The sequence below is a fragment of the Boleophthalmus pectinirostris genome, unplaced genomic scaffold (genome assembly GCF_026225935.1).
Source record: "Boleophthalmus pectinirostris isolate CB_2022bp ecotype Guang Dong unplaced genomic scaffold, ASM2622593v1 HiC_scaffold_4, whole genome shotgun sequence".
NCBI classification, from domain to species: Eukaryota; Metazoa; Chordata; class Actinopteri; order Gobiiformes; family Gobiidae; genus Boleophthalmus; species Boleophthalmus pectinirostris.
In genome coordinates, this window is record NW_026571353.1 from 6,907,613 (window position 1) to 6,930,695 (window position 23,083).

General features: G+C 39.8%; 1 protein-coding gene across 1 annotated transcript in view; it reads left to right on the forward strand.

Annotated features, from left to right (window-relative positions):
* Positions 1-23,083, forward strand: part of nsmfb (NMDA receptor synaptonuclear signaling and neuronal migration factor b) — a 145,311-nt gene that overhangs the window by 44,434 nt on the left and 77,794 nt on the right. The window contains exons 6-7 of the mRNA XM_055161716.1: positions 2,276-2,281; positions 14,647-14,715. Coding sequence (XP_055017691.1) covers positions 2,276-2,281; positions 14,647-14,715 — 75 coding nt within the window. The remainder of the gene's footprint in view (positions 1-2,275; positions 2,282-14,646; positions 14,716-23,083) is intronic.

The window sequence follows — 23,083 nt, forward strand, 5'->3', positions numbered from 1 at the left end:
CATAATAAAGTAGTCTCTGAGAGTATCTGGAACATTACACTATTGATTGCGTATTGGCATTTCATTAGTGTTAATTTCCTTTATTTGTTATAATAGTGATAGGTGGAAGGTTTGATCCTAGATTTGACCATGAAAACTGTTGCTGTGTCCTTGCGCAAAACACTTCACCCATTTTGTCTTCGGTGGGTGCCATTTTTCACAAATATACGAAAGCAGGTTACGAAACAATACAATACAGCTTCACAAACCTGATCTGTGTTCATTAGTGGGATGCACATTGATTGTTTTGGGATAGCGCTCTGAAGGGGGAGCATCAAAAACTAAACTGAAATTAATTAAGCATTTAAATCCGTGTGTCATTTGTTCATTCATTTTTCCAAATAAAACCAAAAATAAGATAATGAAAAAACAGCAATTTTCTTCATTATTTGTCTCTAAACCAAAATGAAAAAAACTGATAAAGATTTTTTTTTTAGTTTTTTTCAGTACTGAACCAGGACTGAACCAGGTCTAAAGCAGGACTAAAGCAGGACTAAAGCAGGTCTAAAGCAGGTCTAAAGCAGGACTAAAGCAGGTCTAAAGCAGGTCTAAAGCAGGTCTAAAGCAGGACTAAAGCAGGTCTAAAGCAGGTCTAAAGCAGGTCTAAAGCAGGACTAAAGCAGGACTAAAGCAGGACTAAAGCAGGAATAAAGCAGGACTAAAGCAGGACTAAAGCAGGACTAAAGCAGGACTAAAGCAGGACTAAAGCAGGAATAAAGCAGGCATAAAGCAGGACTAAAGCAGGACTAAAGCAGGACTAAAGCAGGACTAAAGCAGGTCTAAGCCAGGACTAAACCAGGTCTAAGCCAGGACTAAACCAGGTCTAAACCAGGTCTAAACCAGATCTAAACCCCGAACCCATGGAGCAGGGTGTCCGCAAAGTGCGATCGGGCGTCGGTTGTGTTTAGCCCCGTGGAGCGTGGAGCTCTGTGAGAGTCCTTTTGCTTGCAGTCACCTAACAGTCACAAACGTTCATTTTAACGGGGCTGCACAATATACTGATACAAGAATGTTGACACCAAAACCAAAGTTCTCCTCTGACTGAAATGTGCCGTATTTTCAAAGTAAAATGTTAAAAAAAAAAAAGTCAGGATTTTCTTTGGTAAGTGACTAGTAATTGAGTAATTTATAGCAACAACATGTAGAGTCAGTTTTGTGGAGTTTTTTCCTATCGTTTTTAAAGCAAGGTCTATCTAGTCTATTTTGTCAAAAAAGTTACATGGTGTGGCTTTAACTAGTAGTTCAAATATCAATGTCAAAACCCATATTAAACTATTTCAGTGAAAGTGTTGATGCAATAAAATCATAGTTTAATAGTAAGTCTTTTATTTATATTTTTTCACAGACATATGTCACAAAGACACTTTACACAGCATTATTCAGCATTATTCATTCACTCTATACCTGGTGATGGTAAACTACTGTTGTAGTCACAGCCGCCCTGGGGCAGACTGACGGAAGTGCAGCTGCCATGTCAATCTGCGCCATCGGTCCCTCCGACCACTCACACTCATCACTCACACAAACACCACTTTCATACTAGGCAATGTGGGTGAAGTGTCTTGCCTAAGGACACAACAACAGTTTTGCCATTGCCATCCCGCTGTGGCACCTGATTTTCCCAGTACCTCTCATCCAAGTACTAAAACTACCCGGCCTTGCTTTGCTTCTGAGATCTGACAGGATCAGGCTTTGAAAAAAATAAATAAAAAATCCATGTATTTTTTCCACATCGTGCAGTCCTAATATGTACAAACGAGGTTATACTGCACGAGGTGTCAACAACTTCATTTGCAAACAATGTTCAAACAAATAACACCAATGTGCTTTGAACAAAATTGCAAATTGAGTTATCAAACATGTACACGTGGATTTAATTAGATCTTTTCCCATTTTGTGTCCCTGGAAATCCTTGGCTACAGAAAAGAAAGCAGAACAGATACTATTTCCAAACTGAAATAACAGACATAGTAGAACTGGCATGAATGTATTCGCCATTATATCCCACTTTTTTCCCCCTAAACGGTGTTATTTTGTATCATATTAGTGTGTGCTGTGCTGCAAAATCTTTTCAGCCAAAAAACACTGAAAGAAGATAGAAAAAGCACTGGACCAGGCTTGACAAAACTGCATGTACTCTTTTATTGAATCTCTGCATGCCCCGTGATTCCTGCCTCTAACTCTTTGCTCTCTCTCTGTTTTTTCCACATGGCTGCTTTCCAAATGCTGACTACAGAATCTCGTGAGTAACTTTCCTCCTCCTCCTCTTCCTCTTCCTCTCTCCTTCCTTCTCTTCTGGTCGCTCCTTCCTTTTTGCTTGTGGGTCAGTAACTCGTGAACCTAGTGCCAGCCTCTGTGTAGCTTTCGTGCTTTAGTCCGTTCGTGTCCTTCACCCTGTCTGTCAGTGTAATATGTGAAATCCCTTGAGTCAGCTTTAAGTGGAAGGAATATTGTGAAAAATGACACGATACACAAGTAGTTTAAAGAGTTAAAATCAAACTGGCTACGTTTACATGATGTTTTTTTTATTTATTCCGAATTAATTGTTCTGAATTAAATAGTTCGGAATTAAAATATTCTCCTTCGAGTTTAAATGGAAATAATAATTCTGAATTGAGGTTTACTTGGAAAACACGTTAAATCTGCTTTATTTTTTACCCTCAGCTCAACGTCTGGGGGTGGGGAAGGGTTCTGATTGGACAGAGACACGAATATATTTACATCTACCGGAAGAAAACACACACTTCAGCTGTTCGGCTTTTTTTGTTTGTCGTTACACCATGGACACAAACACGATACAAACTTTTTCGCAGTCGTTTCAATGATAATTAAGCAGCAGCTCGAGAATTCTGTCATCAATCATCAGCTGAAGAGGAGAAGGGAAGAGTGTCAGAGAACAGAGAAAGAACACAAACTGAGTCAACGTCTGCCCTCTCCCGCGTCCTGCTCGCAAATCCAAAGAGACGCGGATGAAAGTCCGAAGCCAGGACTGGTGGAGCTGGATCGCCTGGATTGCGTCAGAAGGGCGACCCAATGAGCATGCACTGAATGACCAGAATTATTTTTAAAAAAGAATAAACATTTACATGATCGAGGAATAAATTAATTCGTCTTTAAAATAGTAATAAACCTAGCCTGATTCATCAGCTGTTTTTACTTCGTTTCACTTCGTACAAACCGTCTGACCTCGCAGCCTTAGATTTCGCTCGCTCGACAGTAGGCGGTTACTTTTTATCATTTAACCAATCGCTTCTGTTTGGTCGTGACGTATGTAATGGGTTAAGTGATATATTAAGCTTTTCTCAAATCCCGTAGGAAGAAGGGCAATAACGTCTTTCCCCTTGATAAAATTCACCAAACATTCTCTTTGTCCCGGCTTTAAATCCTCGATCTCAGGAATCGTTGACAACACTGAATATATGACTCTTCGCTGATTGGCTGGTGCTCGAACTTGCACTTCCTGGGTTTTTGCGAACCGTCTATTGTATTCTGATTCCTGACCTAGTCGCTGGAGAGAAATGAAATTGAGCGGAGGCACTAGGTGGCACCAGCCTGGCTAGAATAAACCACCCACTTACTTCGGAATTCAGTTTAATTCCCAGTAATCATTTTCGTTAGGAATTAAGTGTTTACATGATCTTTTTAAAGCGGAATTCAGAATGAATTCATATTTATTTGGGATTAAAGCTCTCATGTAAATGTGGCAACGGAAACATCGCACTGCTTCTTTGAGTATGGAGCGCATTTCCAAAGATCCCGTTGTATTTTAAATCCACAAAGTATGTAGTTTTGCAGTGTAAAAGAGCACTGAGCACAGAGCAGCGCCGTGATGAAAACAAAACAGTTGAGGGTGAAGGCAAAGGCATGGAGGCTACATTAAACGGAACACAAAGCTCGCATTTAAAATCACTCACCCTCAGAGCTGCAGACGGAGCTCAAAGCAAAACACAGCAAGACAAACTCATGTAGATGTTAACTCTTATCCAAGCTGAAGTGACTGGACTTAAAACTCAAATCTGAGAGAAAGAAAATGAATCCACACATGGGTTCTTTGGAGCTCCCCAATGTTATTTTCATTTCAGATCAGAGCCCTTCTACAAACATGAAGATCCAATAACCCATGTGGAGTTGTGTTTTATTTCATTTAACACACTGACCCTGCATATTTAGGCTTCTCAAGTTTTTCTCTCAAACAAAAAACACTCTGTTGCCCCTTGTGATGTCATGTGGTGATACAGGAAGTGTTTTTAAACTCCAGACACCTTCACTAAAACCATTTGTATAATTTAAAGAACCATTAAACGCCCTCCCGAAGCTTTACTCCGCCCCTAAGCCAAATCTGAAAAATCCTGCAGAGTGGGCGGTGCCTGGCGGGTTGGGGGGAGCGGGTGTGGGGCGGGCTCTGGAGAGATGATTGACAGTTGACCGACAGCCACAACAATCCAACACGGCGCGACTTTTGAAACATTTGCGCTTGACATTTCCCTTTTCTCTAGACACGGTGGGACATCGCAGCGCCCAGTAGTTCCTCACGTACCGGCCATAGACACTAGTGGCTGTGTTCGTCACGTAATAACCTGCTTCTGACTCATTTTCGGCCTTTAGTCCCACTTGAAAATCAAATGTCCTGGCCGTAGTTGACCCTAAAGAGACCGTTACAGACACGACTTTTGACCCAAAAGTCAGATTTTTTACACATATGCACTAAAATGCTAAAATAAGGTCAGGGTTAGGTATACATTTCTATTTTAGACCCAATTACACAACAAATCAGTAGAAAAAAGTGATTTTGGTGTTTAGTGGCTAGCCCTGTAACGCTTTTCCGGACGCGATAAATTCTTTTTGTATGTTTGTTTGTTTTCCTCTTCTCTCGCTCTCTACCAAAGAGACTGAATGCGTGCAGCCTGAGTGCAGAAAGCGCCGCTGTCTGTGCGGTGAACATGAAGCTGCAACAAAAACTAGTGCCAACGTCAGAACTAAAACAGTTCATTGCCGTGTGCCAAAACAAGTCACAATGCCAAATTTACATGAGTGTGTGGGATACGTACATCTCAACGGCCACATGCGTCAAATGCTGCGAGCACACAAACGACGAGAAGAAATGTCTCAAAACCCAGCAGCCGACATAAACCCATACCCGAGCGACAGAAGTAGCCCCCGGGAGAGCCCGAAATCCAAAAAGAAACTGACATGATACCAGACAGGACAGAGGCTCCCTCATAGAGAAATAGGATCCTGTGTCAAGGGTTAATACGAACACTTCAAGACCAAAACTAGAAAAGCACTCAGAGAGCGCAGACCTCCGCCAAGGACTACCCCCATTTTTTATATAAATTGCGATAAAATCAGTCTTCTGGATCAGATCCGGATCAGCCTTTGGAATATGAAAGAGGATCCCATTGTCCATCCCTGAGTCAAATTTCATGGGGTTTGATCAATAATTAACCGAGATATTGAGAAACTAAATTTTTGGCCCCATTTACCACAGTGTTAACTAAAATTTCAAAGTGATTCAGAATCCAGGATTTCTTCCGGATCACCCCCAAAATGAAATCAGTTCTTCCTTTTCACATTTCCAACAAATCCTGAAAATTTCATCAAAATCGGTCCATAACTTTTTGAGTTATGTTGCTAACAGACAAACAAACAAACAAACAAACAAACAAACAGACAAACGCCGGCAAAAACATAACCTCCTTGGCGGAGGTAATGACGAGGCTCACAGCAGCAGCCACAGACAAAGCGACAATATTCCAATGGAAGTCAGTGACTAAAATAACTTTTAAGGGCAGTTTTGTAACAGAGACTTAATAATTCCATTTATTTATTGTTTTGGCTCTGCTTGGTTCAGCAATGGTTTATTCAAGTCCTCGCTACATTAGGCTATTTTTATGTTAACAAGTCTATTTTATTTAGACTTGTTGATTTTTCTTGCAGTTCCTGTGTTAAATGTTCTTTTAGCAAGTAAGGTTTACTGATCTTTGAGAGGGTGTATTTGCATTTTTATTCCAGGGTCATTATATTATTTGAAAATGGTCTCAAAATGTCAATATTATCATTTATCGCAATAAATCCTTGGTCAATTAATCTTCCAGCAAAATCTGTTATCGTTACAGGCCTATTAGTGGCTCTTTAATCTCGAATTGACAGTCTCTTCTGAACAAACAGGTAGCTTGAAAACTCCCGCTTCATGACATCACAAGGTGGAACGGAGCATTTTGAGCTTTGGAGATGTAGGCAGAGTAATAAACGTGTGAATGAAACAAAACTGAACTCCATTTACGTTCTTGATGAGGTAACAGCGTTCTAACATGTCAGTTTTGCGTAATATAAGACCTTTCAATTCAACTTCCTCCTCATCGTACAATCTGAACAAAAGCATATGTTCTTTTTTTTTTTTTACTGTATATAATTATAGTGGCACTTGATGTACCCACTTAAGTGTCTACCCTGTATGTACTATTTTCTAATAGACCGGACTACACATGTAAAGTTCCCCAGCAGCTTTTAGTTCACACACACATAATGAAGAACAATGAGTCAAAGCAAGGACCGGCCCCAGGCACAGCACTTACTACATGAGCCCATTCTTCTTGTTTATCTGCAAGGCGGCCGTGATGGAGAGGCCCAGGACATATGGAGATGTCTATACAAGTACAGGTTTAAGTGCCATGACTTTATTTAATGGAGAATTTATAGAACGCTAGAAGTGTACGAATGTAAGAAGGTGATGAATGCAGGATATACACAGTTGTTATTTTTGAGTTTGCTTGACTTTTTGCAGATATGTAAAATAAATCGGATATTATCCATCCATCCATCCATTTTCGTCCGCTTATCCGGGGCCGGGTCGCGGGGGCAGCAGCCTAAGCAGGGACTCCCAGACTTCCTTCACCCCAGACACGTCCTCCAGCTCCTCCGGGGGGACCCCGAGGCGTTCCCAGGCCAGCCGAGAGGCCAGCGTGTCCTGGGTCTTCCCCGGGGCCTCCTCCCGGTGGGACATGCCCAGAACACCTCCCGAGGGAGGCGCCCAGAAGGCATCCGGAACAGATGCCCGAGCCACCTCAACTGGCTCCTCTCGACGTGGAGGAGCAGCGGCTCTACTCCGAGCTCCTCCCGTGTGACTGAGCTCCTCACCCTATCTCTAAGGGAGCGCCCAGCCACCCTGCGGAGGAAACCCATTTCATCCGCGATCTCGTCCTTTCGGTCACTACCCAGAGCTCATGAACATAGGTGAGAGTAGGAACGAAGACTGACCGGTAAATCGAGAGCTTCGCCTTTCGACTCAGCTCCTCTTCACCACAACAGTCCGATACAGCGACCGCATCACTGCCGAAGCTGCACCGATCCGCCTGTCAATCTCCCGTTCCGTCCTTCCCTCACTCGTGAACAAGACCCCGAGATACTTGAACTCCTCTGGGTGGAGAGTCTTTGCCTCAAGTGGAGGAGTAAATCGGATATTATTTCTATTAAAACATCATACGCAATTGATTTCCACTTAAAGGTCCTATATTACGCAAAATAGGACTTTCTTGAGCTTTAAATCACGTTAGAATGTTGTTGCCTCCTCAAAAACAGACCTGAAGTTGTGTTTTGTTTCATTCACACATGTCTATTATTAGTCTGTCATCCCCAAAGCTCAAAATGCTCTGTTCCACCTTGTGATGTCATGAAGTGGTAGTTTTCAAGTTAACAGCTACAGTACCTCTTATCTTTTGTTCAGCAGAGATTGGCAATTCCAGGGCTGAAATGATCCAAATGATTCTAGGAGCACTTCCTGTATTACCAGATGACATCATAGGGTGGAACAGAGTGTTTACTGTTTGAGAAAAGAATTCAGCCTAAAAATATGCAGAGTTTGTGTGTTAAACATGTGTGAGTGAAACAAAACACAACTCCTGGTCTGTTTGTGATGAGATAACCACATTATAACACAGATCAGAAAATAGCCTAATATGAGATTTAGGTTATGTTGCTTTATTCGTACCTGTTGGTAAATTTGTTTTGCAGATTTGAGAGTCTGGTCCCATATTTCACATTTCATTCATCCACATTATGTGCAATAAACAGGTATAAAAACACAAATTACAAAATAAAGTGCTCCAGTGCAGAATGGTTTGTTCCATAAACAATTTGTTAAAGTCATCCATCACACTTGTCTAAATACACAATAAATATTAAATATATATATTTAAAAACATGTGATTCTTCCAAAACAAACGTGCTAAAATTGATAGATAAATAGATTAGTTTATTCATAATTACGATAGCAGCTGGAACGAAGCTCCTTTTAAAATGATTCATTCTAGATCTTGGGACTAAAACTCTCTGACCAGAGGGAAGCAGCTGAAACTCTGAGTTTGAGTGGATGTTGTACGTCTTTTAGAATACTCAGGGACATCCGCTGTCTTGAGTACAGAGAGTCCAGGCTGCTCTGAGGATGGACAATCACCTCACTCGCCCATTTAACCAACTGATTCAGGGAGTTGTTGTTTTTAGCAGAGACGTTAAAACTGACTCCATAAACGTTTTATAGAACAGTGTCATCATGCCCTTTGTCCTTCACCTTCTTGTTTCTATGGAAATGTCATTGCTCTGCTTGGAATGTTACGCAGTATGACATTAAACAGATCTACTTTACATTTATTCAGTTAGAGGTGGTTTTAGGGCTAAAATATCTAGAAAAACAGGTATTCTGCCTGCCTCTCCACAGATCTGGCCTGTAACTTGGTCTGGTTTGGTCTCCATGAATATAGAAATGTTTAATACCAAGAACATCTCCACGGAAAAAAATATTGGACTGACCCTCCACCATAAAAGTTACACAATGCACCTTTAACTAACTCGAACATTCACCCATGATGTAACTTATTTCAGACTCTTTACCTTGTATATGACGTAATACTGATGTAAAACACGTTTGCCACTATTATCCCTGTAAAACTGTCTCCCTCTTAGTCTGCCCATATCTGGCCTGTCTGTGGAGATCTCCATTGTTTGGGACATGTGTCAGAGCCATTACTGTCCCCTCTGGGCATGTCCACTCTGTCCACACACGTCCACTGCAGAGACAGCCTGATGTCCCCAATGAAAACGAGTGTGTCCTTTTAACCTGTCAGTGTCAGGGGCAGTGGACAGCTGATCCAGAAATACAGTGCGGTTTATGTTCTGTCATCATCAGCAGTAGAGTTGTCGTGCTTTAGTTGGTTTATTAGTACATTATTTTAGATTTGTAAGGTGCACTATGTAACGTTTCTGGTGGAGGGTGTCTCAAATGCCTGAAATGTTCTACAGTATAACCAGTGTTGGGTGGTAACATAACTACTTTTTTTTGGGGTAAAAATAGTGTAACACGGAATGACTAAATATTTGGTGACGAAATGTAGTTCCTTTTTCAATTCAGTGCATCGTTCTGTGTACGTTCTGGTCCCCGCCCTGGCGACATACAGTCCGTCCCGTTCAGCAGTCGCTCCGGGCACAGCGGACACTGATCCCACAGCCCTTGGAAGCGTGCGAGGTCTGGGCGGGAGGAGCTGTAAAGCACACAACCGGAGAGTCATGCCACCTTCACCTTTCCTGGCTGACCCAGAGCTGGTCACGGTGCAATGCCTCGGAGGAAGTGCGCTTGGCGGGGGCCAGCGACACCCGGGGAGAGGTCCCTCAAGGGCATCCTCCTGCACCGAGCGCCCATCCCTTGCCCGCCGAGTTGAATCCCTCAGGCAGACTGTGCGGACGAGGGCTGGGTATCATTAAGAAGATGCCGAGACAATACATACCTCGATACATAGGCCACGATACGATACATATTTCGATACAGTGAACTTACGATTCGATACGATATATTTCAAATTGATTTGATACCGTTCAATAAAAATAAAAGCTAAATCATGGCTGTGATACTAAAAGTCTTTGTTAAACCACTTCTTCTTGTGCAAAGTGAATATGAAACAAAAACATTTTAATCCTCAAAACTGTGAAAATGCCAAATGTGTCGCATGCACTGCAAAAGATTTAATCTAGCCAAGTTAAGATGACTTGAATTAAGAAAGTTTTATCATGATTTGAGTAAATTCCCCTTGACTAGTTAAATTATCTATCAGCGGAATACAATTTTTTGTTCTTAAAATATGAAAATACAACTTGCTACACTTAAAAAAAGAAAAACAACAACCCTTAAAATAAGAAATTGAAATTGAATGTCGCTTGAATGTAGAAAAACACTTATTCCATTGGTAGAGTCGACTCAGATAAAGTCAAATATTCTTAATTTTAATTTTAACGAACCTTTTTGCTGTCAATGAGTTTCCTTCCACTAAACAAACAACAAAACTGTAGCGCTGTAACAAAATCATTTAGTAAAATACACAAAAAATACTCAATAGACGATATATCGATACAGCAGCCCACGATATCGATACTGTATCATTACATTAAATGATACGATATATCGATATTTCAATATTTTTGCACACCCCTAGTGCAGACCCCATCCTTTTACCTCCTAACGGTTTAACATCCACTTAAATTCTTCTAAGTTCTAAGGATTTAGCCTTAGATATAGTTTACCATGAAAAAGTTTCCAAAGTAACAGGTAACATAAAAATAGTTACTTTCCATAGAGGGTAACTAAGTAAAGTAAGGGATTACTTTTTAAAGAAATAATGAGCAAACATTACTTTTTTAAACTAACTTCCCCAACACTGAGTGTGACATTAAACAGCTCTGCTTTACATTTATTCAATTACAGGTGGTTTTATAGCATAAAAATCCTTAGAAAAACAAACATTCTGACTGTGAGCGGGGTCGCCTCTCCACAGATCTGACCTGTAACTTGGTTGGTTTGTTTTCCATGAAGATAGAAAGGTGTCTTACTGTGGAACATTCCAGATAAAGAAATAACATCTGCATGGAGAAAAGCATTTGACCGACCCTCCACCAGGAAAGTTATGTGGTAGTTTATGGGGAAAATCACTGAGAAGAAAATACAATATGATACTAAATCAGAATATCTTTACTAGGGTTGGACAATTAATCTAATTCATTTGATGAATTCAAGTTTTTAATAATCAAGAATTTGAAAGTTGCCGAATTGTGAAATCGAGTATTATTATGAAACATGTTTACTCCTGACTTTCTTACTTGCAAAGCTGTTATTGTTCTGCAGTTAGTTGGATAACTATACAGATGGAGTTAATATGAGTAACTGAGGTTCAGGAGCTGGACCACGCCTCAACCTCCTCCAGCCAACCACAGATTATCTGAACCACACCTTCAATTACCCAGAAGCCCTATTTTTATACTGACAATCCCGGCACTCTCAAACCCCTCTCTCCGTCCTCGTGACACCATCTTTAAGGAAGGGGGGTTCCGAATCAGCTGCGTGACCATTGTGGATTGGAAACGGAGCCCCCCACCCTAAGTCTCCCCCCAGCCATCGCATCGATCCACCGTCAATAAATATCGTTCTTGTATTCTGTTGTTATGGTGTGGTCCTTTCTAGTGAAATGGAATTGAAGTAGAATATGATAAGAATGAAAATGCAAAGCACTTCCGCCACTTGAAAGACGAGGAGTCCCCGCTCTGACTTTGATGTAAATTGATTCAAATCGTAATCGTACAAAGTGTGCAAAAAGAAAAGGGGAAAAAAACAAACCCTCCATCTATGTCATCAACACAGGAAATACTATGCACATAGTTTAAAGGCCTGTTTACATGAGAACACTTGCGGATAAAAACAACAAAATATTTTATCAGAAGTGCCTTTTGTTTAGACGGTGACGGCATTTTTGGGGCTTAAAAAAACAAAAATCTGAAACCACCCTCCAGAGTGGAAAAGTTGAATACGCTCCGTTGTAGCGTTTCCGTCTACACTGCCCAAGATGCAAAACTCTGATCACATCTGCTCACGTCGCGTACGCGTTTTAAGTCACATACATACAGTACGCAGAAACCTGGCATGCAAACCCAATCAAATTCCACACACTTTTGCGTCACCGTATGCACGCAGATTTCCTCCTGAAAACACTCGTCTAAACACGGAATAAAAAGTGAAGACGTGACAGCACTTTTGCGTCTTTTGTTCAGACCATCATCATATAAACGTAGCCAAAACTTTCATTTAACAAAATTATGGTTGCTCGCGTGGTAACAGTTGTGGTTTTACCTTTTCCGTAAATCATAAAACCAAAATCATGTGTAGTCTTATGCACTTTAAACTGTGAAAATTCTAGTCTAAGCTGATGAGGTTTTGGAAGTTTTATCAATGTTGGGGACTGCATCTACAACTGCTCTGGAGGACTAATACGAAAACTGCATTGGGTCAATAATAAGGTAAAAAGTTGGTGCTATAATGGCTTTTTCCCAGCACTTCATCACCAGGGATGTCAGTGCAATAGGGCGCTCTATGGATTTTAATGTTGTCTTCATTTTATAAGGACGGCAATGGCTTGTATATAGCTCTGTGCTTCTAAAGGTTGTGTTTTATGCCCAAAGAAATAGTCCCCGGTGGAAGACTTTGTTAGCAAGTTGTGGTGGAACAAGTGAAAAAGTTTGTGCCTTTACCTTCTCAGTTATTGTGTTTTATCTTGTTGTAATGTTAAAAGTGCTGTTCAGTGTTACTGTATTGAACCCTTCTGTGTGAGTGTGAGTGTGCGTGTGTGTGTGTGTGCATAGTGTACAGTTTATGTGGTTGCCGTAGTTACCCTCATGTTTCTGCCTTGGTGGATTAACCCTGTCTCGCTCCTAACCCCAACTCCGGCTTACTAAACTCCGACTAACCCTGTATGTCGATACTAACCTGAACTACAATCAAAACAATGTGTCTGAACTCAATTGAATCAATGGGAAGTAAATCTGAATGTCTGACCACTTAAAATGATGAAAATAAGACCCGTCTTGGTTTGAAAACGTTTAGATTTTTTTTAAAAAAGGAACAGTTTAGGCGATACATGTACACAGAATGGAACATCACATTCCACATAAAACCTTAAACCTTTCTATCTAATAATCGTTTCACTTCATTTCATTGAAAAACATGCCTGCTTACTGTGAGTGGGCTTGCCTCTCCACAGATCTGACCAGCAACTTTAATAAGGATTAGTAATATACAGTGCAACATTGTAGGCAAAGAAATACTCCAGCTCCACGGAAACCAGCGTGACCCTCCACCAGATAAGTTATACGCTGCATGTTTAGAATCAAATTTTCACTTGAAATATAAAAAATAAATAAATAAAAAAAATTGACAAAATTCTCAATTTAAGATCTCTGTTTTGCCTTTGTAGTGTCTTAGTCCTATTTTTTGCAATGGTGGGACATAAAGTAAAAGTAGTAAAGTACCAGGGCAGGGTATCATTTAAAAAATTGCTGATACAATACATACCTCCATACACAGGCCACAATACGATACATATCTTGATACAGAAGCCATTATACGATACGTACCTCGATACAGAAGCCATTATACGATACATATCTCAATACAGAAGCCATTATACGATACGTACCTCGATACAGAAGCCATTATATGATACATATCTCGATACAGAAGCCATTATACAATACGTACCTCGATACAGAAGCCATTATACGATACATATTTCGATATATAAGCCATTATACGATACATATCTCGATATATAAGCCATTATACGATACATATCTTGATATATATAAGCCATTATACGATACATAACACGATACAATGAGCTTTCGATTCGATACAGTATATGTCAAATTGATTCGATACGGTTCAATAAAATAATAAATGCAAAATCGTGCATGTGATACTAAAAGTCTTTGTTAAACCACTTCTTGTGCAAAGTTCATATGAAACACAAACATTTTAGTCATCAAAACAGTGAAAATGTCAAATGTTTTGCCTAAATGAATTAGTTTCCTTTGAACAAGCAACAAAACTGTAGCTGTAGCAACATAATTTGATAAAATATACCAAAAAATACTCTTGGTGATATATCGATACAGCAGCCCATGATATCGATACTGTATCATCACATTAAACAATACGATATATTGATATTTTAATATTTTTGCACACCCCTATAACGTACTGCACCTAAGACTAAATTCTAGATATCTTTTCTTTACTTGAGCACATTTTAAAGTGGATACTTTTTACTTTTACTCCACTACATTACAACAGGACAGAAAAGTTACAATTATTTATTATTCATAATTTGAGCAAAAATATACAAATAAAAATGGCTAGAAAAAACTATTGATTTAGTTGTTTCTGTTGAAGAAAATTCAGCTCAAATTTTTATCAAAATTAATAAATTTAAAAAAGTCTGTGCAAAATACTTTTACTTTTTTGATATATAGTAGCTGTACTTTTACTTCAGTTACAAAATTGAGTGCTTCTTCCACGACTGTATTTTTGACCACCACCTCCTACATACTTTAAAGAAAACTGTGTAAAAGGTGTACAGTAAATTCACCAAATGGACATGCCATGACTTAAATTGAGCAACCAGATTTAATTCTCCATGTTTGAGTTCACGCACTATAAAAAACGAGCCCAAAACACACTTCTGTTTGTGTCCAAATTCTTGTGTTGACCCCCTGATAACCGCTGTGACGTCCTGGCAGGGCTTTCCGGGGCATTGCTGAGAGAAAGAGGAGGAAAAGAGAGCAGGAGGCGGCCACTGCGATGGAGAGGTACCACATGTGACAGTCCTGTGCGTCTTGTGTGATCCGTGTTCGCCATGAATGCGAAAAACTCAAACTGTCTGTGGTTTAGATCTTTACATGAGAGGAAATTTATAAAAGAAATTGGGCATTCATGTAGCTTAAAGAGCTCATGCAACGCTATTTTCTGATCTGTGTTTTAATGTTGTTTCTTCATCACAAACAGACCTGGAGTTGTGTTTTTGCATCCCCAAAGCTCAAAATGCTCTCTTCCACCTTGTAATGTCATCAAGTGGCAGTTCGAGTTAACAGCTACTTTTTCTCTTTTGTTCAGCAGAGATTGGCAGTTCCAGGAGTGAAATTATCTAAATGATTTTAGTGAAAGTGTATGGAGTTTAACCCTTCCAGACCTAAGGACATTTTTTGGTACATTTGTCCTCGTCTGGATTTTTTTTCTTAATTTTGCGATTAAAACTCCCCCTTTTATCCCCTAATGAAGTGCTATACATCCTTTGTGATGTTTGCTCTAAATGGCTATGAAATATTTGCTACTTACTCTTCAATATGGTCCAGACCCTCCAGGTAATCCAACTCTTCATCTGTATAAAAAATGTCCACATTGGACTCTGCATCACTGCCAGGCTCCGTTACCATCGCCACTGCTTTCAGCAAGGAAAGTGATGCTTTGTGCGCCATTTCTGTTCTTTCTTTCTTTCTTCTGGTAGCCTTCCTGGAGGTCTTTATCCTCTGTGCACAAAACAACAAATGCCCTGGCACACAAATGTGTGCCGGGTCTACGCCAAGCGGGCATCTGCGCGCACACGCGTGCACCCGATTCATTGCTCGGCACTAGGCTGTTTACGTCCTGTTGGGTGTATTATGTATCATTTGCAAGTGAAAAAAAGTTTTCAAAAATAAAATAGTAAGGGATGTGCAATTATGTACACCGAGATGCGTAATTTGTAATTTACTTGAGGAATACCGGTACTTAGGCCTGTTTTATCAAATGCTATGAGCACAGACGCTCAGAGGTGTCAACCATCTTGACTTACTACAATCTTTGGCAATCTCTGTCTTTTATGGTTAAAACGTTATGTGTGGTTATGTAAAACATGTACATCCTGTATTACCACACGACATAGAGAGTTTTTTGTTTGAGAGGAGAACACAACCTAAATCTGCAGGGTTTGTGTGTTTAACATGTGTGAATGAAACAAAACAAAACTCCAGGTCTGTTTGTCAGAGGATGAGACTTGCAGGTCGTGACTTGGAGTCAAGTCAGACTTGAGTCACTATTTTTAGGACTTGAGACTTGACTTCATAAAATGGACTAAGACTTGGGACTCGGTTTGGACTTGAAGGTCAATGACTTTGGACTTGACTCGAACTTGAGGCCTGTGACTTGAGAAGCACTTTTAAATCTTAATTCTTACTATTCTGACTGTAATGATTCACTCTAAGATCTTGTCAAGACATTTAAAAAGGAAAAAAATAACACAATTTCTACAACTCTATATACTTTATAAATACTCATATATGAATATACTATGATTTTTTTTTAAGTACATTTTGTCCTAAAAAACATATAAATTGCAAAAATCGAAGCTATATTTGGTACTTTTTTGGTTTAAAGACTTGAAATGACGACTTGGACTTGACTTGGACTTATGGGCCAGTGACTCGAGACTCGACTTGGGACTTGACTCGGACTTGAGATTAAAAACTTGAGACTTACTTGAGACTTGCAAAACAAAGACTTGGTCCCAGGAAACATTATAAAATAGATCAGGAAATGGTGTAATATGGGCTTCTATATTCTGCAAAATTGATTCTTGTGAGCTTTCCACCATCTTACATCATTGTTGCCTCATTAAAAACATGCCTGGAGTTGTGTTTTGCTTCATTTGTGTTTGAGTAAACCTTTATTATTAGTCTGTCTGCGTCCCTAAAACACAGTCTGAGCTTTAGGGATGCAGACAGACTAATAAGTAGCTGCTTTTAAGTGAACAGCTTTTTACCTTTTTGAAAACATAGAGCAGCACGTCCTACTACCAGTTTTCTGCTTGAGAAAAGAACTTGGCCTAAATATGAAGAGGTTTTTTGTGTTAAACGTGTGTGAATGAAACAAAACACAACTCCAGATATGATTTGATGAAGAAACAACATTATAACAGAATATTGTGTAACATGGGCTCTTTAAACAGTCCCTAGATGCAGATGCCAGTGTTGGGAAGGTGACTTTTAAAATGTATTCCCCTACAGATTACAGATTACACACCCCAGAATGTAGTTTGTAACATAATCCATTAAATTACTTAAAGTGAGTAACGTAATCTGAATACTTTGGATTACTTGATTTGCTGTAGAGAAGCAAAGACTCGGATATCTTCATATAAGAAGTTTTGTTTGCTAAAAGAAAATAAAAAGCCCAGACTTTACTTAACTGTATTAAAAATATTACTGATAGAAGAGGAGGAGACACGTCCACGCAGCAGGATTTAGTCCTGGTTTAGACCTGGTTTAGACATGGTTTAGACCTGGTTTAGTCCTGGTTTAGTCCTGGTTTAGTCCTGGTTTAGTCCTGGTTTAGTCCTGGTTTAGATCTGGTTTAGTCCTGGTTTAGATCTTGTTTAGTCCTGTTTTTTTTTAGTCCTGGTTTAGTCCTGTTTTAGATCTGGTTTAGTCCTGGTTTAGATCTGGTTTAGATCTGGTTTAGTCCTGGTTTTAGTCCTGGTTTAGATCTGGTTTAGATCTGGTTTAATCCTGGTTTAGATCTGGTTTAGTCCTGGTTTTAGTCCTGGTTTAGTCCTGGTTTAGATCTGGTTTAGTCCTGGTTTAGTCCTGTTTTAGACCTGGTTTAGATCTGGTTTAGTCCTGGTTTAGTCCTGTTTTAGACCTGGTTTTAAATCTGGTTTTAGTCCTGGTTTAGTCCTGTTTTAGACCTGGTTTAGATCTGGTTTAGTCCTGGTTTAGTCCTGTTTTAGACATGGCTTAGTCCTGGTTTAGATCTGGTTTAGCTCTAGTTTAGACCTGGTTTAGTATCTGGCAATGAGTGGAATTACTCATTAGCCCAAAATGTGAAAACAGGAAAATACCGCTGTGTAATCCATTTATTTCAACAAAGTAACTGTAATCCAAATACCACTCATGGAAACAGTAACTGTAACCGAATACAGTTACTCATAATTTGTACTCTGATTACGTAACGCCGGTACATGTAATCTGTTACTCCCAACACTGCAGATGGCAAATTGCAAATGTATGTAAATCGGCAGTACAGTGCGTAGTGCCTTTTGGTCTATTTTCTGTTAACACAACAAATTCAGCTCATTTAAGCTTTTGTATTCTTTAATCATTTGCAGGAAAACACCACGATTTTTGTAAATTCAACTTACTTAAAGGAACTTTATGTAGCCCTCGCTCTTAAATGTTTTTGCAGTTGAACCTGGGTTGTGCCTAAACCTGCAGATAAAGGACAGTCCTTTTAGGTTTAAACCAACCGGATTTAACCTTTGAAACTGGCAAAGGGGAGGCTTATTCTGTTTTCTGATTGGGTAATCGTCTTGAGAACCAAAACACCAAATTATAATTATGACATTCTTTTTCTTTACAAGTAACATGCTTTTTTAATCATTAAGAATATGTCAGTCTTACAATATTGTTACCAGTAAATGAAATACCACCGAACCCAAACATTTTCCTCCCTGTGATGAGTTGTTGGTTGGCTGTCCTCGCTCCAGCGCCCCTCGGTGGATCCTCAGGGGAGCGCTGACACTTTTAATCTGTGTTCATCACAAACGCCCCGAGTGTGAAATGCCTTTGTCAATACTTCACTGCCACGGATCAGATCAATGTTTTTATACAGAGAGCGCTTCCACCAAGGCCCAAACATGTCATTCATCTGTGTGTGTGTGTGTGTGTGTGTTTGTGGTGTGTGTTTAAATGCAGCTAATGGATTGTGTTTCTTAGAAAGCAGAAGACTTTTCAATGTGCTGTCTCTATATGAAAACAAATATATATCTGAAAGGTGGAAATGGCATACAAGAAGACCCCATGGAGAGGGCAATTAAATGTCATATATTACGCAAAATTGACTTTTATGAGTTTAAAGCTGCATTCAGACCGTCCAGTTTACATGCAGAGTCGATGTGGACGCGTGTCCAGGGCGTGTTTGCAGTGTGTTTTCAGGCGTCAGCGCAATGAGAATCTGGCGTCGACGTGGTGCGTTTTGAGCGTTCAGGCATCAGCGATGTTATTATTTGGAAGACAGAGAAGAGAAAGAAAGACCTGGGAGCCACAAACACCATAACAACAAATCTACACCGTGTCATTAGTGGAGTTTAAATTTATACCGTATTTTCCAAGCTATTAGACGTGCTCTTAAGCCTTCAACCCCATCAAAAAACGATTGTGTGCCCCGCAATCCAGAGCGCCCTATACACGAATCCACTCGGGTGTCCCAGCACGACTTCAATAAACTACAAAGCCGCACCACCCGCAGAACACGCAAACACACACGGAGCAGACAGCGACCGCACAGTGAAAAACACCTGCAGCCACACTCATCACTCCACGCCGACGAGGAACGGAACGGAGGAACAAACCGAAAAAGTGAGTGCAATGTGCCACTTCTAGAGCCACAACTGAACAACTGAGTCACTGCGAACACGCCGACAATCCGTTGGTCCCAGACAGCACCCTCCCTACACGCCACAACTGAACAAAGCCCAGAGTCACCGTGAACGCGTCAGACAAAGTCTGACTGAGCCATCCAACTGTTGTGTTGCGTTTAAAGTCTGGTGCGGTTTATTTGTGAAAAGAGTTAGAAAGTAGACCATTTAATGACAGTGCACCTTATAATCCAGAGCGCCTAATAGCCCGGAAAATATGGTACGTATAAACCGCAATTGCCGATCATCTTCGCTGATGGTTTATGTCATGAATACACTAAAGCCACTTTCTCAACTGGGAAAACAAGGCGCTCACAGACTGCAGCGTCGGGGGCGTCTGAACTCACATGCAAAGGCGTCCAACTAGAAGCATCCAGCGCCTATTTTTGAGGCCGCGGTCTGAACGCAGCTTTAAGCATGTTTTGTAGCACTTTGGTACCTCATCAAAAACAGACCTGGAGTTGTGTTTTCTTTCATTCACACATGTTTGTCATGTGAATGAAACTGAACACAAATCCAAGTATGTTTTTGATGAGGAAACAACAACAGAAAATGGTAGAGTATGGGCCTTTTCATTTAAAATAGAAAAAAGCAAAATGTGTTCAATATAGAAGATAAATAAAAACACATACCGTTTTATTGTTTAGTTTTCAGTGTTCCACTGTATGGCATTAAATGTATCTATCTCCATGGAGACAAGTAAGATCCAATCTGTGGAGAGCTGACATTGCTCACTGTAATAATACATATTTTCCAAAGCGTTTCTGAGCAATAAAAACACCTTTAATTGTAAAAGTGCTAAACTAATACAAGATTAATGGCAAACTGTGGTACATTTTAGGCAAAACAACAAGCTTTCCAGTAGAAAAGCTACAGAGTGTGGCTTTAAGATAAATACTTCAAAGTATACTATGAAACCTGCTTGTTTCTATGGATATGTCATTGCTCTACCATTGAATGTTCCACAGTATGACCTTAAACAGCCCTAACTTATATTTATTAAATGACATGTGGTTTTATATCTCAAAGATAACTAGAAAAACAGAGATCTGATCTGTAACTTGGTTTGGTTTAGTCTCCATGAAGATAGAAAAGATTAAAGCCACACAGCGAAACATTTTAAAGCAGTAACATCTCCACAGAGAGAAAAGTATTTGACGAACCCTCCACCAGGAAAATTACACAATGTACCTTTAAATAAACATGAGTTCAGCTGCAGGTTTTTTCATGGAAAGATTTATTCAGGAAAAAAAAAAAAAAAAGTTTCTAACCAAAGTGCAGTCAATTCCGTATGCACCTTTCCACTACTAACATGATTGGCACTTGCACACACACCCTACTGAGCATGTGCGAAGGGAGCTCTATGCAAATCATGTGGAGTCTCTCACTACCGCACCTGTCAATCACCCGCCCAGTGTCCGGACTAAATGAGGCTATATTTTGCGGCGCAGGGACACGACACGATGCGGCGTGAGTCGACGGCGTGGCAGCGGTTTTAAAAGCTCCTGTCACTTGGATCCTCGCCTCTCGCTCTGAGTCATGCACTATTTTAGGAGCATCGCTGATCAGCCCAGTCTGGCATGTCAGGAGCTATAGGAGAGGAGCGGAAACTAGATAAATCGCCTCAAAAGTTGAACATAACTGCACCTCCTAAGTCTAAATGTATGCTAAAGTTACAAAATAGTTCACGCTCTAGTAGTGTAGTTGGAGAAATGTTTCGATTTCATTCACAGTGTTTACTATGTTCACAGTGTTTGCATGTGTAACTTTTTTGCCTGTTTTTGATCTGATTTCTGTTTTGTGTGGAAGAGGGGGCTAGGAGATGTTCAGGGGTGTCTAGTAATTTAGTATTTGCTGAAGATTGCGCAAGTTTTACTTTAAACGTCCAAAATGGTGACAGTATGGTACATGAGTGTGGAGCTGGTCTGAGGTTTTAATTATTGGTCCTGAAGCTCAGAGAGAGAGGCTCAAAGCTAAGCTCCAAACCTACTCACTGAACCCCTGTGAGAGGGTGAAAAGTTTACCAGTTATTCTTGACAGTGAGCTCAGCTTTGAGCCACACATCAGGTCCATCACTAAATCTGTTTTTATCATCTAAAAAATATTACCAGAGTCAGACCATTTCTCTGTCAAGCCAGTGCAGAGACTTTAATACATGCTTTTATTACAAATCGTGTTGATTACTGTAATGCTCTCCTTTCTGGTCTTCCAAAGAAATCTACAGCTTCATTGCAGCTCCTCCAAAACTCTGCAGCACGACTGCTGACAAGGACCAGGAAGCGAGAGCACATCACCCCAGTACTGAAGTCTCTGCACTGGCTTCCTGTGAGCTTCAGGATAGATTTTAAAGTTCTTTTATTGGTTTATAAAGCTCTTAATGGTCTTAGTCCTATTTATTTATCTGATCTGCTTTTATCATATGAGCCCTCTCGGACTCTCAGGTCCTCAGGTAGTCTCCTTTTAACTGTCCCAAGAGTTCAAACTAAAACTCACGGTGAGGCATCATTCAGCTTTTATGGCCCCCGTTTGTGAACAGTCTGTCTGAGGATCTGAGGTCCGCTGCGAGTGTTCATATTTTTAAAAGTAAACTTAAAACATATCTTTTTAATTTAGCTTTTAACTGAAACTTTTACCTGTTTTAACTTAAATTATCATTATTATTGTTATTATTATGGTAGTTTTAAATTAAATTATCATTACTATTTTATTTTGTCTCCATCTGGTCTTAGCTATACACTTTTAATTTTTACTATAACTTTAAGAGCTTTATGTTTATTAGTTTTGTAGTTTTTATGTTTCTGTTTAAATTGTGGTATGGGGGGGGGGGGTGTTAATTAATGTATTAAAAATGTTTCTGTTGCATGTGAAGCACTTTGTGCTACATTTCAAATGTATGAAAAGTGCTATACAAATAAAGTTTGATTGATTGATTGATTGATAAAATGTTTGAATATTTCCCTGGTTGTTTCTTAGCTCGTGCGGTACATGTCCACTACTGGTCAAAAGTTTTAAAACACCATACTTTTTCCAATTTTTTTTTAACTGCTTACTTTTTATTGTTGACCAAATCATATTCTAAACGTTTGATTCCTGAAAGTGTCCACTTTTGACAGATATAACAACTGAACACAAAGGTGGCTTGTTCTTTTAACAACAGAAATCAAATATTGTTCAGAAAGTTCTTCCCAAGTTTGTTGCAGAAGTTCCATAAATGTGTGGCACTTGTAGGTTGCTTCACACTTCTGTCCAGTTCATCCCAAACCAGCGCAATGGGGTTTAAGTCTGGACACTGTGCTGGACACTCCATGTTTTCAAGCTTTACCATCATGTTCTTTTTTCCTGAGATAGTTTTGCCAGAGCTTGGATTTGTGTTTTGTTCTGTCTGTTCAGTTCTTACCTTTGTACCATTTCAAGCTCTTCATTGGACTTGCACGACTTGCACGACTTGCACTAAATAACTGGAAAAATTAGAGTGTTCTAAAACTTTTGACTGGTAGTGTACATAGAAGACAATGTACAATGAATTTAGGGAACTTTCTGTGAAGATTTTCTTAAGGTTGCATTTTTCAGTTAGGGGAATATTCAAGTTTCCTAAAGTTTCCATTTTAAGATAGGGGCATTTTTTTCCCCATGGAGCCACATGAGAAACAGAAAATATTATGTAGGGCCTGGACAAAATGCTTGACTCAATTCAGCATAATATGAATTGTATCGCTTTATAAAAAGCA